At 36.6% G+C, this 21,328-nt stretch overlaps 1 protein-coding gene across 1 annotated transcript in view; it reads left to right on the top strand.

Moving 5' to 3' along the window:
• Positions 1-20,709, top strand: part of SRP72 (signal recognition particle 72) — a 35,589-nt gene extending 14,880 nt beyond the window's left edge. The window contains exons 9-19 of the mRNA XM_004038693.5: positions 714-845; positions 2,310-2,438; positions 3,898-3,970; positions 5,525-5,589; positions 6,967-7,062; positions 7,913-8,016; positions 8,148-8,225; positions 9,011-9,148; positions 12,925-12,962; positions 18,116-18,275; positions 19,267-20,709. Coding sequence (XP_004038741.2) covers positions 714-845; positions 2,310-2,438; positions 3,898-3,970; positions 5,525-5,589; positions 6,967-7,062; positions 7,913-8,016; positions 8,148-8,225; positions 9,011-9,148; positions 12,925-12,962; positions 18,116-18,275; positions 19,267-19,444 — 1,191 coding nt within the window. The 3' untranslated portion in view covers positions 19,445-20,709. The remainder of the gene's footprint in view (positions 1-713; positions 846-2,309; positions 2,439-3,897; positions 3,971-5,524; positions 5,590-6,966; positions 7,063-7,912; positions 8,017-8,147; positions 8,226-9,010; positions 9,149-12,924; positions 12,963-18,115; positions 18,276-19,266) is intronic.
• Positions 20,710-21,328: the final 619 nt, after the last annotated feature.

The following is a 21,328-nucleotide window of genomic DNA, read 5'->3' as shown; positions in this document are numbered from 1 at the left end:
TGACAGAGCGAGACTCCGTCTCAAAAAAAAAAAAGGTATGTACTTGTTTTCAGACATAATGCTGTTGCACACTTAATAGACAGCAATATAGTGTAAACATAGCTTTTATATGCACTGGGAAACCAAAACATTTGTGACTCCTTCTATTGTAATATTTGCTTTATCGCAGTAGTCTGGAACCAAACACAAAGTATCTCCAAGATATTTCTGTATTTTGAAGAGGAGTGAGTTACTTTTTATTTATCATCTAAATTCTAGAGGGCATAGCTTGTAGAAATTGCCAAGTTAGGTATTTTTGTAGTCCTAATACACTGCAATTTGTGCTGTCCCTTTTTTTCCTTCAAAAAGCTCAAAACAAGCAATTAATAGTGGAAAAATAAAACAAATCGTGTTCTCCATTTCTTTAAAGCAGTTCACTTGTTAAGCCTTTTTATACCTAGGAAGCCTCCTTTGAGAAGGCTTTAAAAGGAGTGGGGGTAGATTCTGGGATAACTATATGTACATGAGTAGATTTGAATTGCAGAGATTCAAAAAGAGTAGATTTGAATTACTTCTGTGAATCAAGATAAATTTATATGCATCTTATTAGCTTAGGCACCCCAATCAGGTAGATAGATTCAAGCTCTCCTGCTGTATCTATATAAAGTTAATAAAAAAAGGAATAAGTTGAAATCTGAGATTCTGTTAATGGTGGATAAACTTTTCTTTGTTAGGACCAAAATGTCTTTGACTCCAAGAAGAAAGTGAAATTAACCAATGCGGAAGGAGTAGAGTTTAAGCTTTCCAAGAAACAACTACAAGCTATAGAATTTAACAAAGCTTTACTTGCTATGTACACAAACCAGGTGGGTAATTACCTTTGGTGTCATGGCTAAACCTTTTGTAATATGGTATATGAGGAGTAATAGGGATATTAGTCTAATCTGTTTATAGTTTTTGTTTGTATTTTGTCTTTAACTCATAAATATATTTTTTTGCCTTCCTCAAAATATTATATATATTATTGGCTGGGCACAATGGCTCATGCCTGTAATCCTAGCACTTTGGGAGGTTGAAGTGGGTGGAATGCCTGAGTTCAAGAGTTCGAGACCAGCCTGAGCAACATGGCAAAACCCTGTCTCTACATGGTGGTGTATGCCTGTAGTCCCAGCTACTCTGGAGACTGAGGCACAAGAATTGTTTGCAGTGAGCTGAGATTGTGCCACTTCACTGCAGCCTGGGCAACAGAGAGAGACTGTCTCCAAAAAGAAAAAAAAAAAGAAAGAATGTTATGTGTCATAGATTTTATTTATTGAACAAGTAATTTGCCCAATTTCTTATAAGGGTGTAGGGTTGACACCTTTTAAGGGGAAGAAAACAGTATTCACACCTTTAAATGAGATAACTTTCTCATTACCTTATTTCTAATCTGAATTAAGATAAAATCATCAAAGATGCTAGCCATGATTATAGATTTAAGACCCGTCTTTCATTTTTGCTTTGTATAATCACATCAAGTTATAAATGTTAAGGAAGTCAATTCTAACTCCAGTAAGCATTCTAATTCTAATTTTATACTCTTTTAGAGCAGAAGTTTTAGTGGGAGACAGAGAAGCAGTAATTTTTTTTTTTTTTTTTTTTTTTTTGAGATGGAGTCTCGCTCTGTCGCCCAGACTGGAGTGTAGTGGTGCCATCTCGGCTCACTGCAACCTCCGCCTCCTGGGTTCACGCCATTCTCCTGCCTCATCCTCCCGAGTGGCTGGGACTACAGGCGCCCAGCACCACGCCTGGCTAATTTACTTGTATTTTTAGTAGAGATGGGGTTTCACCATGTTAGCCAGGATGGTCTTGATCTCCTGACCTCGTGATCTGCCCACCTCGGCCTCTCAAAGTCCTGGGATTACAGGCATGAGCCACCACGCCTGGCCAAGAGGCAGTAATGTTTTTATTATTTAGAACTGAGTCAAGTTATTCTTAATAATGTAGCAAAAAATACATATATGCATTTTGTTGTTTTTGAAGCAAATGCTTATATTTGATGTGTTTGATTTTTTTAAACAGTTCTAGAATTTAGGCATCCAAGTGAATGTTTAGAATTTCTCCTTTACTAAAGACTCTTAGAGCTCATAGATTAAATTCAATAAATGGAAACCATTTTCTTACAAGAAAAAATTGAGAATAGATACTGTAAACTGATTCTCTTACCCTAGGCAGTTCTTTGGTTAATATTTGTTTCAACTGATTTTCCCATGTTTCTTTTCTTTCTGGTCATTTAGTGTTTAATTTCATTAACCAGTTTATTTTTCTTGTGGGGGTTGGATATCTTCTAGGCTGAACAATGCCGCAAAATATCTGCCAGTTTACAGTCCCAAAGTCCCGAGCATCTCTTACCTGTGTTAATCCAAGCTGCCCAGCTCTGCCGTGAAAAGCAGCACACAAAAGCAATAGAGCTGCTTCAGGTAAAATAATTACTTGAATGAGGTGTCAGGCATTTGCAGCTTTGTTTCATTTTCATTGTGTTGTAATAACCTACTAGCATGTAAATTTAATGGGAAAACTAATCAGAAATGTACCACTACACAAATTTCATTGTCATTTTAGTTAACTCTTGGGTTACAGAGTTTTATATAAATTTCTTTGTGTTATGTAAATTTCTATAATGTAAATATTTGTTATAAATGCTGAAGAGTGCTGTTTTGTTTGGAGATCTGTTTAACCTGAGTTAGGGGATCGTTTAGGCATGTATAATTCCAGAACATACTTAACCTCTTTTGCAATAATCTGATCTCCAGTGAGTTCTACTCCAGAACCTCAATTATGGAGATACTGACTTTGTTTTTATCAACCCAAACCAGCTATTATATTGCATATTTAAATTTCTTGAATATAAACTACATTGGAAAGTTGGACAGGTACAATTAGGATCATCCTGACAGACAAAATTGCCTAACAGGGACACTCAGTGAAGAGACACCGCCCCTTCTCTCCCCACAGCAAAAAAAAAAAAAAAAAAAATCTATTTAGTAATCTTTATTATAGTTGACCCTTTGTATTCTTGAGTTTTGCATCCAAGAATTCATCCAGCCATGGATTAAAAACATTTTGTGGGGGTCGCCAGGCGTAGTGGCTTACGTCTGTAATCCCAGCACTTTGGGAGGCCCAATCAGGCAGATCATCTGAGGTCAGGAGTTCAAGACCAGCCTGGCCAACATGTTGAAACCCCATCTCTACTAAAAATACAAAAAATTAGCCTGGCATGGTGGCGCATTCCTGTAATTCCAACTACTTGGGAGGCTGAGGCAGGAGAATCACTTGAACCTGGCAGGCGGAGGTTGCAGTGAGCCGAGATCACGCCACTGCACTCCAGCCTGGGTGGCAGAGCAAGACTCCGCCTCAGAAAAAAAAAGCACATTTTGAGGTTGGAAATGTATGACTGCCTCTGTACTGAACATATACAAACTTTAAAAATCATTACTCCCTAGATAATATAACAACTATACACATAGGATTTACATTGTATTAGGTATTATAAGTAATCTAGCAATGATTTAAAATGTATAGGAGCATGTATGTAGGTTATACGCAAATACTATACTTTTATATAAGGGACTTGAGCATCCTTGGGTTTTGGAATGGGGGGTGGTTCTGGAAGTAATACCCTGTGGCTGAGAGATGATGGATTTCTCTGTTAGTGACTTACAGAAAACTTGACATCATTGCACTTACTTTTAGAGCATACCTTTAAGAAAAAAAGTGAGTGTTGAATAAAAATTTCCCCAAGTTAAGATTTTGACCTGCAGCCAGAAGTTTAATGTTTTAAAACTGGATTTAAAATCTTATGTAGCTAAGTAATTGTAATGTATACAATTAGTTGTGTAAATTAAATGTGATTTTTTTCCCCAAACTAAAAAAATTTAGGAATTTTCAGATCAGCATCCAGAAAATGCAGCTGAAATTAAGCTGACCATGGCACAGTTGAAAATTTCTCAAGGTATTATGGTTTGCATCATGATTAAAATATTTTAATGAAAACATGTTTGGAATGATTAAGCAGTTGTGAACTATGTGATTTTAAGTTTTTTTGTGTAATAGTAAAGCATAATAATTACTGTTTCAAACATGCAGCTAGATTGTATGATCTCCAACAGATTTAGTAGTGAGGTAGTTGCCCCTTTTCGTGGATTATTCCTAAATTATTAGAATGATTCTTAATCTATGCCTTGAAAGTTCTGAAGCAAAGGATTCCTCTCTTCCAAAAGACCATACATACTACTCAAATTGCCTGAGTATGTCCCATGCAGAAATGCTTATGTCCGTCACTTGGTAATATTTGTACGACTACTTTGCATCATAGTTTTCAGAATTTCTTAGCTTGGCCCTTCATCCTTACTTCATTTTACATTTTGCCACCTATGTCTTTGGGCTTGGGGAAAGGTAATAGAATTTAACGAGAACTGATGTGTTTGAATCTTAAAACTGCCAATGTTTTTGTCTGTGGTTTTCATCTAACTTTGAATATCTAGAGCCATGTTGCCCAGTTTGGTAGTCACTAGCCACATATAGCTATTTTAAGTTTAAATTAGTTAAATGAAATTTTAAATTCAGTTCTTTGATTATGCTAGCCACATCTTAGAAGCTTAGTAGCTATATGCAGCCATTGGCTGCAATATTGGACAGCACAGATACAGGACATTTATATCATCACAAAAAGTTCTGTCGAACAGCTCTGGTATAGAATGTGGATTTTCAATGGGGGTGACAATTCTTCACAAAAATCTTAAATATTACAGTGGCTGAAATGAAAATTTTATGAGTTGAAGGAGGAGAGTTGGCAGTTAGGGAAAAAATGTTTAAAATGTCCTTAGTAGGGCAATAATGAAAATAAGGTTGAGACACACTGCTGATCTCCCTCTTATCCAATTCTCACATTTCTTTACTTTCTTTGTCTCTTTTTCCTTCTCCTCAGCCCTGTCTTCTCTTCCTTGCCCTTTACTTGATCTTTCCTCCTGTGTTTAGTTTATTTTTTCAAGGATTATTTATTATCTTGAAATTACTGACAGTCTGTCATGGTTTTTTGTTTTTTTTTAAAGACTGGGAATTTTGAGTTATTGAGGTTTGCAATGAATACAAAATCAGAATTTAACACCATAGGAAATTTTCTATTGCCCTCATATCTACAGTAACATATTTCAAGGCCTTTAGGGAAGGACCCCCACCTTCAAGTTACAGCCCAAAAAGGAAGAAATAGAACTCAACAGACTGGGAGCTGGGAGACTTCTTTTCTGGTAGCAGCTCTGCCATTAACTTTCTTTGTGAGCTTAAGCAAGGTATATTATTTCTTTAGAACTCAATTTCCTTATCTCTAAATGAACAGAGTTCACCATCCCCAAGACCCCCAAGTTTATATGTTTAGCAGTTTTACAAAATATGAGTTATGGTTGCTTTCCTAAGGAAAAGTAGTGGGAGGAAGTAAAATTTCTTGTATTTTTTTTTTTTCATAATATGTGTTCTTCTATGTAATGCTGATTTTGTTTATTCTCCTAAGGTAATATTTCTAAAGCATGTCTAATATTGAGAAGCATAGAGGAGTTAAAGCATAAACCAGGCATGGTGAGTTTAAAAAATTACAAAATTGAAAAGTAGTTGAATTGATAATTTGTATGTCTGATGTGTATTCACTTTATTTATATGTCGAATGTGTATTCACTTTAAGGTAGGAGTAGTAATTATAATAGTAATAGTTGTCTGGTATAAATTTAATTTCATTCTCTGCTCTGGTATTGGTTTCTTATTCAGTCAAATGTGCCAGGCACTATTTAGGCCTTATAGTATCACTGAAAACCAACCTCAAATAATCTCAGATCTGTATAGGAATTTCTTAGCCTATATCATTTTCGTCAGTGTGATTTCTTTAAATTAGAACAATTTTGTAATAGTGGCCAACAAATTTAGTTTTTAGTTTTCTGATTATTCAAATATTACAGGTTTCAATCATTAATACAGCTGTGAAAGCATCTTTTCCATAGTAGAAACTAATTCTGTAGTGGTAGTATGTGCATCTTTTGGACAGCGGCTGTTTTATTCATGTTTGCATTCTCTAACATGGCCTCTGTGCAGTTGGCACTCAGTAAATGTAATATGGTAGTGCTTTCCCTTAAAGATTCATATTTTAAGGATCGTGCTATAATTACTTTACCTTAGAGTCAAATACAGTATATGACTGAAAATAAAATGTTTCTAATATTTAATATATGACCACCTTTTACCTTTCAAGGAATGTATCCATTTCATTTAGGTTGCTGACTTTATTGGCATAAAAGTTCTTCATTTTATTTCTTTATTGTCCTTTTAATATCTATAGAACCTCTCTCATTCCTGATATTGGTTATTCATGTCTTTTTTTCTTTTTCCCTCTGATTAGCCTGTCCAAAGGTTTATCAGTTTTACTGATTGTTCTTAAAGATCCAGCTTTTTGTTTGTTTCCTTTCTATCCTCATCTCCTACTGCTCAGCATCCCCCTCCCCCTCCACTCCAGCTATGTAGGCCTCCTTCCTGTCCCTCAGCCACACTAGGCACCCTTTTTACTGGCTTCAAACAGCTCATGCCACATGGAATTCATCATGAGAGTTCAGCCACTCTATGTATGCCTCGCTGATCATACACTTAAATGTCCAGCAGTGTCTTATTGTAGAAACATTTCTAAGGGCTTATTCTCAACTTCTGTACTTACCAAACCATTTGTGAACTGGCACTGCTTTAAAGGAAAGTTTTATTTTACAGATATCTACCTTCATATTTGTAAAACACAGTTGTTCATGGTATTTCTAGAAGTAAAGTTACTATGTTCTCTAAAGGGAGTAGCTTTTATGATAAATCAGGTATTAGCGGAGAGCCTTTATTTGCTATTTCTTCAGCGTTTTTTATTTTCAAAAGCGGTATTCTGGGAGTGAAGGGGGAGTTCACTAATTTATACCTTTGGCTGTGTAGGTGTCTGCATTAGTTACCATGTATAGCCATGAAGAAGATATTGATAGTGCCATTGAGGTCTTCACACAAGCTATCCAATGGTATCAAAACCATCAGGTAAATAAATGGAGTAAAATGTTATGAGAGCATGTTTTTACATAAAAATAAAGATGTAGTAGTGAAAAAATTGAGGCAAACTGAAGTATTACACATCACTATTTTAAAAGTGGAATACTATTTAGATTATCAAATGCATTTTTTTCAGTATACCAGATCCAAATTAAGTTATTAGAAATAAGCAATGGCTGCAAAATAGAAAAATAGCACATTTATATTTATTGAAGCTCCTTGCTGTATGTGTACATGCATTTGTGTATGTAATCTCAAGAAATAATAATAGTACATGATTGCATATTTAAGAGATCGTTTTAAATAGCTAGAGAGCCCATGGGTGGTAGTAATTAGTACAACAGTAACACATGGAATAGTTGTTTATCATGTCTCTATCTAGTAGGAATATCTTAATTTCCAGTATGGATCTCTGCATGGGCAGTATCCAACTTAAAATTATACATACGCTGTGGAGGTGGCATTTATACTGTTAGTACTGTTAGCAGTGGAGGGGTATCAGTGCTCTGGGAAAGTATTATATTAAATTAATGTTTGAGAACTATGGTGGCATATCTTTAAGATTTGATTATTATAGGGGAATGTTTCCAGTTGTAGACACTAAATAGATATAGGTTGTTTTCCAGATTCATCAATTGGTGATTACTTGTACAATTAATAATTTGTCCACCTGCTTTCCTCTACATGTGTGGATGATTTTGTTGTTTCAGGCATTCAGTGAAACGTAAGATGAGGGATCTAATGCATAGGTGTATTTCTTAAAGGTCTAATGACTATAACTGCATGCACTTGCTAGATATTTAACTTGAAACTTTTTTTTTCTTTTTATTGAAACTAGCCAAAATCTCCTGCTCATTTGTCCTTGATAAGAGAAGCTGCAAACTTCAAACTCAAATATGGGCGGAAGAAGGAGGCAATTAGTGACCTACAACAGCTGTGGAAGTAAGCTCTGAAACGTGGAGTTGTAGAAATAACACATTTATTGCTGCTACTTGATATGAGGGAGTTACTTGTTTATATTACTTTCTCCAGTTTTATAAACAGTTCAGTAATTTTCTTATTTCTTCTTTTAGACAAAATCCAAAAGATATTCACACCCTGGCACAGCTTATTTCTGCTTACTCACTTCTAGATCCAGAGAAAGCCAAAGCGTATCCTTTTGATTGTTATTCCTTACAGCTCCTCAGTAGCACAATAGATCTCTTCTGATACCTGTGTTTTGACCAGAGCTTTTTCAATAGTAAACTGCAACTAACAAATCCTCCTTTTAACTAGTAAAACCAAAAAATGAGAATTTATTGATCAGTGTGATTGAAAAATGCGGTGATAGATCCAACTTAGGGTTCAGTTTCATCCAGAAGCAAAAATGAAGTCAAAAGGGTATGGCCTCTTTTCCTCCAGGTTCAAGATCAGCAGCAAGGTAAAGAAAAAGCATATTTTATGTGGGTGCTTTTGCATGATTCTGAAATGTTATTTTCGGATTCAACTACTTAGGTCACTTGCTTATCCCAAATAGTTACCTGATAAGCGAATTTGGTACCCTTATTGAGCTTGGATCATATGTGCTACTCTAAATCAGAGTGTGTTCCCAAAACTGAGGTGGGTTGGTGGATGCTAAGCAGTCACAAGTCATAAACTTGATAGTTGTTTTGGAATGGAGTTTGTATTAAGCCACCACCTTGCTCCACATCACTATGTTAAGGAATAGAGAATTAGATTATGACTCCTCATGTTCTCCTTTCAGAATACTGTATGTACTATATAATTGATATGACTTGTTATTGTATAGAAGATTTAGGAACATTTTTTGCTTTTGTTGAAGGTCATCAAGAAAAGACAGTCTTCCAGTGTCAATAGATACATTGGCAAACATATATATCTATGTAAATGTGTGTGTTTGTGTATATTATGTTCCTGAACTCCTGTTCTATCACAGTCTTAGTAAACACTTGCCATCGTCAGATAGTATGTCTCTAAAAGTAGATGTTGAGGCTCTTGAAAATTCTCCTGGTGCTACGTACATTCGGAAGAAGGGTGGAAAAGTTACTGGAGATAGTCAACCAAAGGAACAAGGGTAATATTTTTCATTGTAACGTTCTCTAATGCTGATTTTAAATTAGACAAGGAATAAAAAATACATTCTCATAGAAATTTCATGTGAATAAAGTTCTAGTTCTCTTTGTTCCTTTTCCATTTCTTTCACTGTGCCCAGCTCTTTGTCCTTATTTCCTTCCCTTTTCCCTCAGCCCAAAATTAACCTCTGGTATTAATTTAATCTATTATTCCAGAAGTTTTTCTTTGTGTTTACACACACAGATGGTTTACAAATATTTTCTTTAAATTGGTTTATTTATTACTATTTTTTTTTTATTTGTTTGTTTGTTGAGACAGAGTCTTGCTCTGTCTCCCAGGCTGGAGTACAGTGGCACAGTCTTGGCTCAGTGCAGCCTCCGCCTCCCGGGTTCAAGCAATTCTGCCTCAGCCTCCTGAGTAGCTGGGACTACAGGCTAATTTTTGTACATTTAGTAGAGACAGGGTTTCACCCTTTTGACCAGGTTTGTCTTGAACTCCTGACCTCAAGTGATCTGCCCACCTCGGCCTCCCAAAGTGCTGGGCACCACGCCCGGTTATTTTTTACAGAAGGAGGATTGTATTGTACTTAGTGTTTCCCAACTTACTTTTATTTAATGAGTTTTAGAGATCTTTCCACGTACTAAAATGTGGACCTATTTCATCCTTTTTATGCATAACACTCCATAGGCTGGATGTGCCTTCCTTTACCTTTTAGTTATTGTTGTACATTTAGTACATCATTTAGTATATGATTTCTTTTGCTGATTTGAAGAAAAGGTTAGTCGGCTTCATCTACTTAAAAGAAGTCAGATTTTGACTCTTGTTTCTTCCATCGTCATCTTAAAAATATAGTTAGCAGAGACCTACAGTAAAATGTTTTAAGATTTTACTTTTGACTCAGAATGAATAGAGCATGGAAAAAATAAAACATTTCCTTAGCTTTGTGACTTTTATAAGTTTTTGCTACTTTCTCCTTTTTTGAATGCCTTTTGAAATCTAAATTTTTCCCTAACTTAAAAAAAACTCGGCAACAATGACTGATTTCTTTCTAACAAACTCTGCATTTCATAAAAAGCATTGTTGTTCTCATAATAACTTCCAAAACTTTTAATAAGGAATTGGAGTCTCAAAGAGGTTACATTGTTCCGAATTCCATTTCATCTTACAATTATAAATTCAGTCTGGGTTCTTAAATGGATTTTCAATTAAGTATGTTTACTATTTTTTTTCTTCACCAAACAGGGTTGAGTAACTACTAAGAACACGCAGTTCCTTCTTTAGCCTGGCATAGTGGCTCTGTGTTCCAGTTACTGGGAGGCTGAGGCGGGATGATTGCCTGAGCCCAGGAGTTTGAGGCTCCAGTGAGCAGTGATTGCATCACTGCACCCCAGCCTGAGTGACAGAGCAAGACCCCCATCTCTAAAAATAATAAGTTTTTGAAAGTTTTTTTTAAAATAATCTTTGTTTCTTTTGTTTGTTTGTTTTCTTTTTTGAGACGGAGTCTTGCTCTGTTGCCCACACTGGAGTGCAGTGACTCAACCTCGGCTCACTGCAACCTCCGCCTCCTGGGTTCAAGCGATTCTCCTGCCTCAGCCTCCTGAGTAGCTGGGACTACAGGCACCTGCCATCACGCCTGGCTAATTTTTGTATTTTTAGTAGACAGGGTTTCACCATGTCGATCAGGCTGGTCTTGAACTCCTGACCTCAGGTGATCCACCCGCCTCAGCCTCCCAAAGTGCTGGGATTACAGGCGTGAGCCACCAAGCCTGGCTTCTTTCTTTTTTTTCTTAGACGATCATTAAGATATACATTGACTTTTTAAGCTTTTAAGTTTCAGCACAGTATTTTCATTATGCATTATTAATGCTCTTTATCTTATTAGAAGTTAGTATTTTGTTATACTAACTTGGATGCAAAGGTTTAGTTTCCTTTAACAATACACTATGTGATAGGTTTATGCTAGGTGTTGACCAGAAAATAAATCATGGTACTTGCTCTCAAAAGAACTTGAGCCCTGACATGGTGGCTCATGCCTGTAATCCCAGCACTTTGGGAGGCCAAGGCAGGCGGATTACTTGAGGTCAGGAGTTCGAAACCAGCCTGGACAACATGGTGAAACCCCCATCTCTACTAAAAATACAAAAATTAGCCGGGCGTAGTGACACATGTCTATAATCCCAGCTATTTGGGAGGCTGAGGCAGGAGAATGACTTGAACCCAGGAGGTGGAGGTTGCAGTGAGCCAAGATCGCACCAATGCACTCCAGCCTGGGTGACAGAATGAGACTCTGTCTAAAAAAAAGGAACTTGAATCTAGCAGAAGGAAATATATTTAAACAGTAATTGCAATAAAGATTGCACCTGTTGTGATTGTACAGGGCATAGAGGAGTACACCGGAGGGAATAGTCACTTCTTCCTGAGGACAGTGGGAAGTTAGGAAAGGCTTCATGGAGAAGATGATTGTGTTGACTGAGGAAGATGAGGACGAGGTAGGCAAAGGGTGAGCTAAGGCAGAGAAATAAGAAATAGCAGAGAACCCTTGGGAAATTTTAGTATGGCTGTGGAGTATAATTTGTAGGGAGACAATTTAGAATACTATTGCACAGTCTGGGTAAGAGATGAAACACTCAAGTAAGATACAGTATGTTGCATTTCTTATTGGGTATCCTGAGAGAACTTTCACAATTGAATGACTTGTAGAATGAATTTTTGGTAGGAATTGTTGTCTCATCTTTTTAGTTCACTGTTTCATATTTCTCGAGTTATATCACCTAAGAATATATAGAGAGATGTATTTTTATGTCTTTTCACTAGAGCTTTCAGAATGCCTTTTTTTTTTTTTGAGACGGAGTCTTGCTCCATCGCTCAGGCTGGAGTGCAGTGGCGCAATCTCGCTCACTGCAGCCTCTGCCTCCCTGGTTCAAGTGATTCTCCTGCCTCAGCCTCCCAAGCAGCTGAGATTACAGGCACGCACTGCCACACCCAACTAATTTTTGTATTTTTAGTAGAGACGGGGTTTTACTATGTTGTCCAGGCTGGTCTGGAACTCCTGACCTCAGGTGATCCACCTGCCTTGGCCTCCCATCGTGCTGGGATTACAGACGTGAGCCGCTGTTCCCAGCCACTTTCAGAATGCTTGACAATTATTTTGAAGTGTTAATTTTTATGCCCTTTTTAGTGCCTTTTTTGGTCAGTGTACTTAATATAGATTTTACTTACATAAAAAAATTAATAAACTCACAGGTTTAAAATACAAAAGATAAAAAAGTGTAAGAATAAGTAAAAAGTCTTCCATCCGTGTCTACCCACCTCCCTCCCAGGGCGATAACCAATGTAACTTGTTTTGCATCTCCTTCCAGAGATATTCTTTGCATGTATCTTACCTACACATGTTCTTCTGGCAAAAACTTTATTCTCTAAAGTCTTGCCAAACATAGAGTAACTTACCAAGGGATTCTAGGTAGTCATGCTTGTGCAAATTACTTTTTACATAGACTTAATGTGTGCCACTGAAAAACTTTTTTCAGTGTAAACAGAATCTGTTTTCGAATTGTCACCTCTGTTTTCTAAACTAACTTCCAAAAATTATAGTATCTGAAGCTTAATTGACTTTAACCTGAATCAAATCTTAACTAATTTGTTAGCTTTGGTGAGCTGATACCAAGTCTTAAACCATGTTTATGATAAGTGCCCAACTAACTCTTATAGAGCACTTGCTTAATGCTCTATAAATATTTTATCACAAAGATGGTAATGATTTTTTTTTTCTCTTTGTAGACAGGGAGATTTGAAAAAGAAGAAAAAGAAAAAGAAGGGTAAGGCATTAAAAAAGTCTTTATAAATTTTCTCCAAAATAAATGTTTGATTTTAGCCCTATATAGAAATATTTGGACATAAATATACTGCCCTCTCTTGTATCTTTGAAAACTTTTTTTCTTGACTATAGCTAACATTTAATTTTATTCTATTACTTTAAAGATCGCAATTCACTAGTTTGCCTAAATTCAAATCGTTGCTCCCTCTTTTACTCTGTGACTGTGGACAGGCTATTTAATATACCTGCCAGAGTTTTTCATATGTAAAATGGAATATGATAGTATATATCTTGTAGTATTAAATCAGATACTACATGTAAAGTTCTTAGAGTGGTGCCTGGCACAAAAGTAAGCACTTACACATTTTGATGTTTCTGCTACACATAACTACAAAATTCCATCAAACTAGCTTAAGAAAATTTACTGTTTATAAAGTTGGCAGTCTAGAGGAATGTTAGCATCAAGGTTGGTTGACTCAGTATTTTTACCTCTTTGTTCTGCTCTCCACAAAACAGAATCCCATTAGAGTCATATGATGTATATTGTAAACAGTCAGGGCCACATACTTGTCATTTATATCCATCACAACAAAGAAGCCCTCTCCAGACTTGGCAAGTATTTCTCATTAATCTGATTGGGCCAAGCAGGTCAGTGTCCAGCCTTGAATTATTAACCAGGGAAATAATGTGCATTGATTGGCTTGGAGTGTGGCTTTAATCTCTGGAAAAATTGGGTGGCATTACCGTGCTTGATTTTACCTAGTCAGATGTTATCCTTGGAGCCACCCAAGTTCCTGAGGTTTTGAGGAATCTATCATATAAATCAGGTTATTTCTTGATTTTGCTCTCTGCCGTCTTAGGATACAGGTTTCCCAAGGCTTAGCTCAGTTTATTATTACTCCTCCATCTGTTTTCCAGCTACCAAAATTTTATTGACAATATCTTTTCTTCTGTCTTCCTTTAATGTGTTTTATTACCATTTTAGTGGAGTTTGAGGAAGGTACACAAGCTAATGTTTGTATCCATTTCACTATTTTTAACTGGAAGTCTTATTGGTTCTTTTGTCACAGTACTCGAAAATTGGCAAACATTTAATATTTGTTTTGTGCATTAGTAATACTGCAAGGAAACAGCTGATGACTGTAGGTGGTAATAACCTAAAATTTTACTTTCTTTTCTATTTTTATAGTTTCTAGATGAATATTTTTTTAAATTTACAAGTGATATATGGTCATTCTAAAAACAAAGGTAGTTGATATCTATCATTATAGAATGGCCTAAAGAGTATAAAATCCCTGCCCAAAATTCATGCTCCCGGCTGGGCATGGTGGCTCACGCCTGTAATCCCAGCACTTTGGGAGGCCAAGGTGGGTGGATCATTTGAGGTCAGGAGTTCGAGACCAGCCTCGCCAACCTGGTGAAACCCCATCTCTACTACAAATATAAAAATTAGCCGAGCAGTACTCATGCGTGCCTGTAATCCCAGCTACTCGGGAGGCTGAGGCAGGAGAATCGCCTGAACCCGGGAGGCCAAGGTTGCAGTGAGTTGAGATTGCGTCACGGCACTCCAGCCTGGTGACAGAGTGAGACCCTGTCCCTGCCCCCCAAAAAAAGCATGCTCCCAGAGACAATTACTTAACTTTTTTATGTGTGTATATATGTATATACAGAATCAAACATATCATTAGGTACTCAAAGTTTTTATAAAATTGTTTTGAACATAATATAATTTGTTTGTTTTAATCTTCTACTTTAGACTGAATTGTGAAGAACATTTTTCCAAATTAATAGATGCACTTCACTTTATTTATTTTTTATTTTATTTTATTTATTTATTTTATTTTTTTTGAGACAGCGTCTTGCTCTGTTGCCCAGGCTGGAGTGCAGTGGCGCTATCTCGGCTGACTGCAAGCTCCACCTCCCAGGTTCATGCCATTCTCCTGCCTCAGCCTCCCAAGTAGCTGGGACTGCAGGCGTACCCCACCACGCCCAGCTAATTTTTTGTATTTTTAGTAGAGACGGGGTTTCACCGTGTTAGCCAGGATGGTCTCAATCTCCTCACCTCGTGATCTGCCCACCTCGGCCTCCCAAAGTGCTGGGATTACAGGCGTGAGCCACTGCGCCCGGCCTACACTTCAGTTTTTAACCAATTGAATAGCTTGCTATAGTGTGGGCATATTATAATGTAATCATCTTCATTGATAGATATTTAGGTTGTTTTGCCATCTTAAAGAATATCAGCCCACCCATACCTTGCCCTATCCATCTTTAAAAAAAAAGAAAAGGAGTATCACCGAGAATATTCTCTTCTTAACTTTGTATCTCTTGGGTTTCTGCAGGATAAATTTCTAGAAGTCTATAAATTTCGAATGGTACTGCCAGATTAAATTGCTTTCCACAAAGGCTATACCAGTATACACTTCCCCTAGTATAGTGTTGGTGAGTGCTTCTCACCATTTCACCAACACTGGGTATTACTGCAAGTCTGATAGAGTTTTTTACCCTTCTCATTTTTAATTAGTGAGGGTGAACATCTGTTCAGAAGATGAATGACTTTCCTTTCTCCTAGCCTACCTTAATTATAACTGAGTCCATTTTTCTTTGAGTGGTTTACATATTGATCAGCAAGAATTCTTTCTATATTAAGGATTTTTTTCCACTCCTCTATTATATAGTTTATATTTTAAATTTTTTCTTAGAAATATATTTTTTACTAAATGAAGATTTTAAAATTTTTTTATAGATGTATCTGTGAAGTCTTTTTCTTTATGGTCTCTGAATTTTTTTGTCATGCTGAGAAATAAGGCCTTTTCCCCCTTCAATAAAATTCAACACCTCTTCATGCTAAAAACTCTCAATAAACTAGGTATTGATGGAATGTATCTCAAAATAATAATAACTATTTATGACAAGCCCACAGCCAATATCATACTGAATGAGCAAAAGCTGGAAGCATTCCCTTTGAAAACCGGCACAAGACAAGGATGCCCCCTCTCACCACTCCCATTCAACATAATATTGGAAGTTCTGGCCAGGGCAATCAGGCAAGAGAAAGAAAGAAAGGATATTCAAATAAAAAGGAAGTCAGGTTGTCTCTGTTTGCAGATGACATGATTGTATATTTAGAAAACCCCATCGTCTCAGCCCAAAATCTCCTTAAGCTGATAAGCAACTTCAGCAAAGTCTCAGGACACAAAATCAATGTGCAAAAATCACAAGCTTTCCTGTACACCAATAGTAGACAAGCAGAAAGCCAAATCATGAGTGAACTCCCGTTCACAATTGCTACAAAAGAATAAAATACCTAGGAATACAACTAACAAGGGATGTGAAGGACCTCTTCAAGGAGAACTACAAACCACTGCTCAAGGAAATGAGAGAGGACACAAATGGAAGAACATTCCATGCTCATGGATAGGAAGAATCAATATCGTGAAAATGGCCATACTGCCTAAAGTAATTTATAGATTCAGTGCTATCTCCATCAAGCTGCCATTGACTTTCTTCACAGAATTAGAAAAAAACTACTTTAAATTTCATATGGAACCAAAAAAGAACCCATGTGGCCAAGACAGTCCTAAGCAAAGAGAACAAAGCTGGACGCATCATGCTACCTGACTTCAAACTATTGTTACAAGACTACAGTAACCAAAACAGAATGGTACTGGTACCAAAACAGATCTGTAGACCAATGGAACAGAATAGAGGCCTCAGAAATAACACCACACATCTACAACCATCTGATCTTTGACAAACCTGACAAAAGCAATGGGGAAAGGATTCTAGCCATATGCAGAAAACAAACTGGACCCCTTCCTTACACCTTATACAAAAATTAACTCAAGATGGATTAAAGACTTAAACATAAGACCTAAAACCATAAAAACCCTAGAAGAAAACCTAGGCAATACCATTCAGGACATAGGCATGGGCAAGAACTTCATGACTAAAACCCCAAAAGCAATGGCAACAAAAGCCAAAATTGACAAATGGGATCTAATTAAACTAAAGAGCTTCTGCACAGCAAAAGAAGCTATCATCAGAGTAAACAGGCAACTTACAGAATGGGAGAAAATTTTTGCAATCCATCTGACAAAGGGCTAATATCCAGAATCAACAAAGAACTTCAACAAATTTACAAGAAAAAACCCCATCAAAAAGTGGGCAAAGGATATGAACAGACACTTCTCAAAACTGCCATTTATGTGGCCAAGAAACATGAAAAAAAGCTCATCATCACTGGTGATTAGAGAAATGCAAATCAAAACAACAATGAAATACCATCTCATACCAGTTAGAATGGCGATCATTAAAAAGGAAACAACAGATGCTGGAGAGGATGTGGAGAAATAGGAACACTTTAACATTGTTGGTGGGAGTGTAAATTAGTTTAGCCATTGTGGAAGACAGTGTGGCAATTCCTCAAGGACCTAGAACCAGAAATATCATTTAACCCAGCAGTCGCATTACTGGATATATACCCAAAGGATTATAAATCATTCTGCTATAAAGACACATGCACACTTATGTTTATTGCAGCAGTATTCACATTAGCAAAGATTGGAACCAACCCAAATGCCCATCAATGATAGAGTGGATAAAGAAGATGTGGCACATACACACCATCAATACTATGCAGCCATAAAAAACGATGAGTTCATATCCTTTGCAGGGACATGGATGAAGCTGGAAACCATCAGTCTCAGCAAACTAACACAGGAACAGAAAACCAAACACCGCGTGTTCTCACTCATAAGTGGGAGTTGAACAGTGAGAACACATGAACACATGGACACAGGGAGGGGAATATCCCACACCAGGCCTGTTGGGGGGCGGTGGGAGGCTAGGGGAGGGATAGCATTGGGAGAAATTCCTAATGTAGATGATGGGTTGATGGGTGCAGCAAACCACCATGGCACATGTATACCTATGTAACAAACCTGCACGTTCTGCGCATGTATCCCAGAACTTAAAGTATAATAATTAAAAAAAAAAAAAGACCATTTCGCCTGCTAGATTATACAAACTAAACTTTCTCAAATAAATTCATTTCCATTTTAATGTTATTTATTCCCAGGCTTAGAGACATTGTTTAAACAAACTATCTTGAAAATATTATGACACATCTCTCATTTCTTTATAATCGTTGTGCAGGAAAATTGCCTAAGAATTATGACCCAAAAGTTACCCCAGATCCAGAAAGATGGCTGCCAATGCGAGAACGTTCTTACTACCGGGGAAGAAAGAAGGGTAAAAAGAAGGATCAGATTGGAAAAGGGACCCAGGGAGCAACTGCAGGAGCTTCATCTGAACTGTAAGTTATTGCTCCACAATTGAGGGCACTTAGAACATACGTTGTTTCTAGATTGACTCAAGGCTATTAGTGAGAATTTGTTAATATAAAGTATGAGAAATGTGATGTATCTTTGATAAATGTTTATACTACACTTATGCAAATGAAAGAAAATATATTGCCTTTTTAGACTCATTTTTCCTTTAGTTTTTATAATTCAGTCAAATAGTTTTAAGTATTTACAATATAATCAAATATATATTGTAAAATATATATAGTAAAAACTGTATTATAAAAACTAAAAAGTCTCAAGGCAACTAAATACACTGAGTCATTCACCTAAATAAATATCTAGATAAACAGATGTAAATAAATAATGTGACTAGAAAGAAGTGTTAGAAGTATTAATACGTTTTACATGGTGGATGACAGGTTATTTTAAAAAATTTTTTCTGGCCGGGCGCAGTGGCTCACGCCTGTAATCCCAGCACTTTGGGAGGCCAAGGCAGGCAGATCACTTGAGGTTGCTAGTTCGAGAATAGCTTGGCCAATATGGTGAAACCCTGTCTCTACTAAAAATACAAAAATTAGCCGGGTGTGGTAGTGCGCACCTGTAATCCCAGCTACTCGGGTGGCTGAGGCAGGAGAATCACGTGAACCCAGAAGGATCACGTGAACCCAGGAGGTGGATGGAAGTTGCAGTGAGCTGAGATGGTGCCACTGCACTCCAGCCTGAGGGACAGAGCAAGACTCTGTCTCAAAAAAATAAAATTTTTTATTTTCTACGCTTTCTAAAACTTGGCATGTGTACCATGTTTTACTTTTCTTCAATAAAAACAGTGAAAATGTTATTCAAAAGAAAAGTCGATAGGGAGTTGGGGAGCTTACCTTAAAAGAAGTAGAAAATGTGTGGGAGATTGTTAAGTGTGATAAGTAAAACCCATGTACATACATTTTTATACTCTTCCTTTGTTGACTATATGAGTGACCAAAAATGATCTGATGATTTCAGGGATGCCAGTAAAACTGTGAGCAGCCCACCCACCTCCCCAAGACCTGGCAGTGCTGCAACAGTATCTGCCTCTACAAGTAACATCATACCCCCAAGACACCAGAAACCTGCAGGGGCTCCAGCAACAAAAAAGAAACAGCAACAGAAAAAGAAGAAAGGTGGAAAAGGTGGCTGGTGATGAGAATATTCTTGTTGCAGGCTGTTTTTAAACTAGTGTCAGTGACACTAGGAATATAATAAAGGTAACACAGCAAGAAGCACAGAACTACTCCCTCTTCATCTCCATATTTTCATAATTTCTTGTGTTTCAAATAGGGAAACATCTTCCTCAAAGTCTGCCTAGTGAGATATGGCCTACTGGTTGCCTCATAGCTTTGTACAGATTATGAGGACTGAAAATAATTGGGCATTTACCCATCTTGGTATCTGTTGTATCCTTTATCTGTGTGTGCTGATTCGATCTTTTTTCAGTTTCACATACCTTATCTAAGGTTTCCCAGGATTTAAACAGAAACTACTTCTATGATTTCAGCTGGAGTCTGAAGATCCTTGTTTCTGTTCAAGTCCCACTTTAAATTATGTCTTAGGAGACTGAAAGTGGAATCTTCTGAGCATTCCTAAATATTTGCTTAGAAATATCATGTGATAAAGAGGGACCTTCTTAATACACTGATGTTCTTCACTAAATGGATGGCCACAAGAAAAATAAAGTAAATGTCTTAAATAATTTAACCATAAATTTTCTGTCATGTGATACTGGAATATGGGATACTTTTCATGTTTATATATATATATATGTATATATATATAAACATGAAACATATATATATATAAACATGAAACATATATTTTATATATATATATATATATGGCTCCTTTGTGCCCCATGTCATTTTCAGATTATGGTAGCAAGCTGATACAGCACCATGAAAGAACTCAAGGAAAATATATCAATGTAAGAAGTTCACTCTTAGACCTAGTGTTCTGAGGTCACGTGGGTTTGGACTGTCTCAATCAGAAAGATTAATGACTGTTATCAAGAACATGAACATTGGCTTCCTACATAGAGAAGAAATCAGTATCTGAGTTGCATACCAGGCAGTATTAAAATCTAACAGGTCTGTTTGGCCCATTGATAGATACTCAAATGGTGTCTCCTTCTGGTTATGGATTTTGACCATTGATTACCTTTCTCAATGTAATGAAGTATTTTACAGTCAATTTGTGGTGTAAATGTTGCTCTTGTCTTTCCTTGCTTACAAACTACTTTCACATTGAACAGCTGTGAGACAGACACATTGAGATGCCTGCCCTTGTTAGTATTCATTTTATGCTGCCCAAGATATCATTTAATTTAGACTTACAAGTATTTCCTTGTGATTATATTACTCTGTCCTTGTTAATAAAGTGCTGCTGTGTTTGACTCTGAACATACTACCAAAACTTCTTCAAAGAGTTTTTTATGAAAGACTTTCCTCCTTTACAAGAAAGAAATGGGGTGCTGTCTTTCTGTTTAGTAAAAGCAGAATCTGCAGTGGCATCTAAAGAGATCTTTTTTAAATACAAATGATGTATTGTGGCATAATCCTTTTTTTGAGCTCTACAGAGAACAGTCTTTTGGTAATAGTGGCAGGTATTTATTCCTTCTGAATATATACCCCATTATAGGAATAACTTACTTATTTAGGATTCCATCATTGAAAATTTTGACCCAAGGCACAGCAGTGAAATTTATAGTTCTCAATTTAGTTGTCATTATTGACAGGCATTGGTATTATTAGTCATTGCTAAGCAACTGAAACTTCATCAGTTCAAATAAGTTTTAATTGTCAAATGAAGTATAAACACATGAACTTTCTAGAAATATTTCCTCTTTTGGATAGGTCTTTACCCAGTTCATATATATACTTTGTCAAATATACGGATGTGTATGTGTACATTTATAAGAACCAGTATGGATACATCCATTCACTGTGGTACATTTTAAAATAAAATATTTTAGCAGTGCATATGGATTAAGGTGTTTTGGGTGTTGGCATTTTATGGAGGACTTCCTGGTTAG

This window comes from Gorilla gorilla, chromosome 3, assembly GCF_029281585.2.
Source record: "Gorilla gorilla gorilla isolate KB3781 chromosome 3, NHGRI_mGorGor1-v2.1_pri, whole genome shotgun sequence".
In the NCBI taxonomy this organism is placed as follows: domain Eukaryota; kingdom Metazoa; phylum Chordata; class Mammalia; order Primates; family Hominidae; genus Gorilla; species Gorilla gorilla.
Note: the sequence above shows the minus strand (reverse complement) of the source record. Positions and strands in the feature narration are given on the sequence as shown.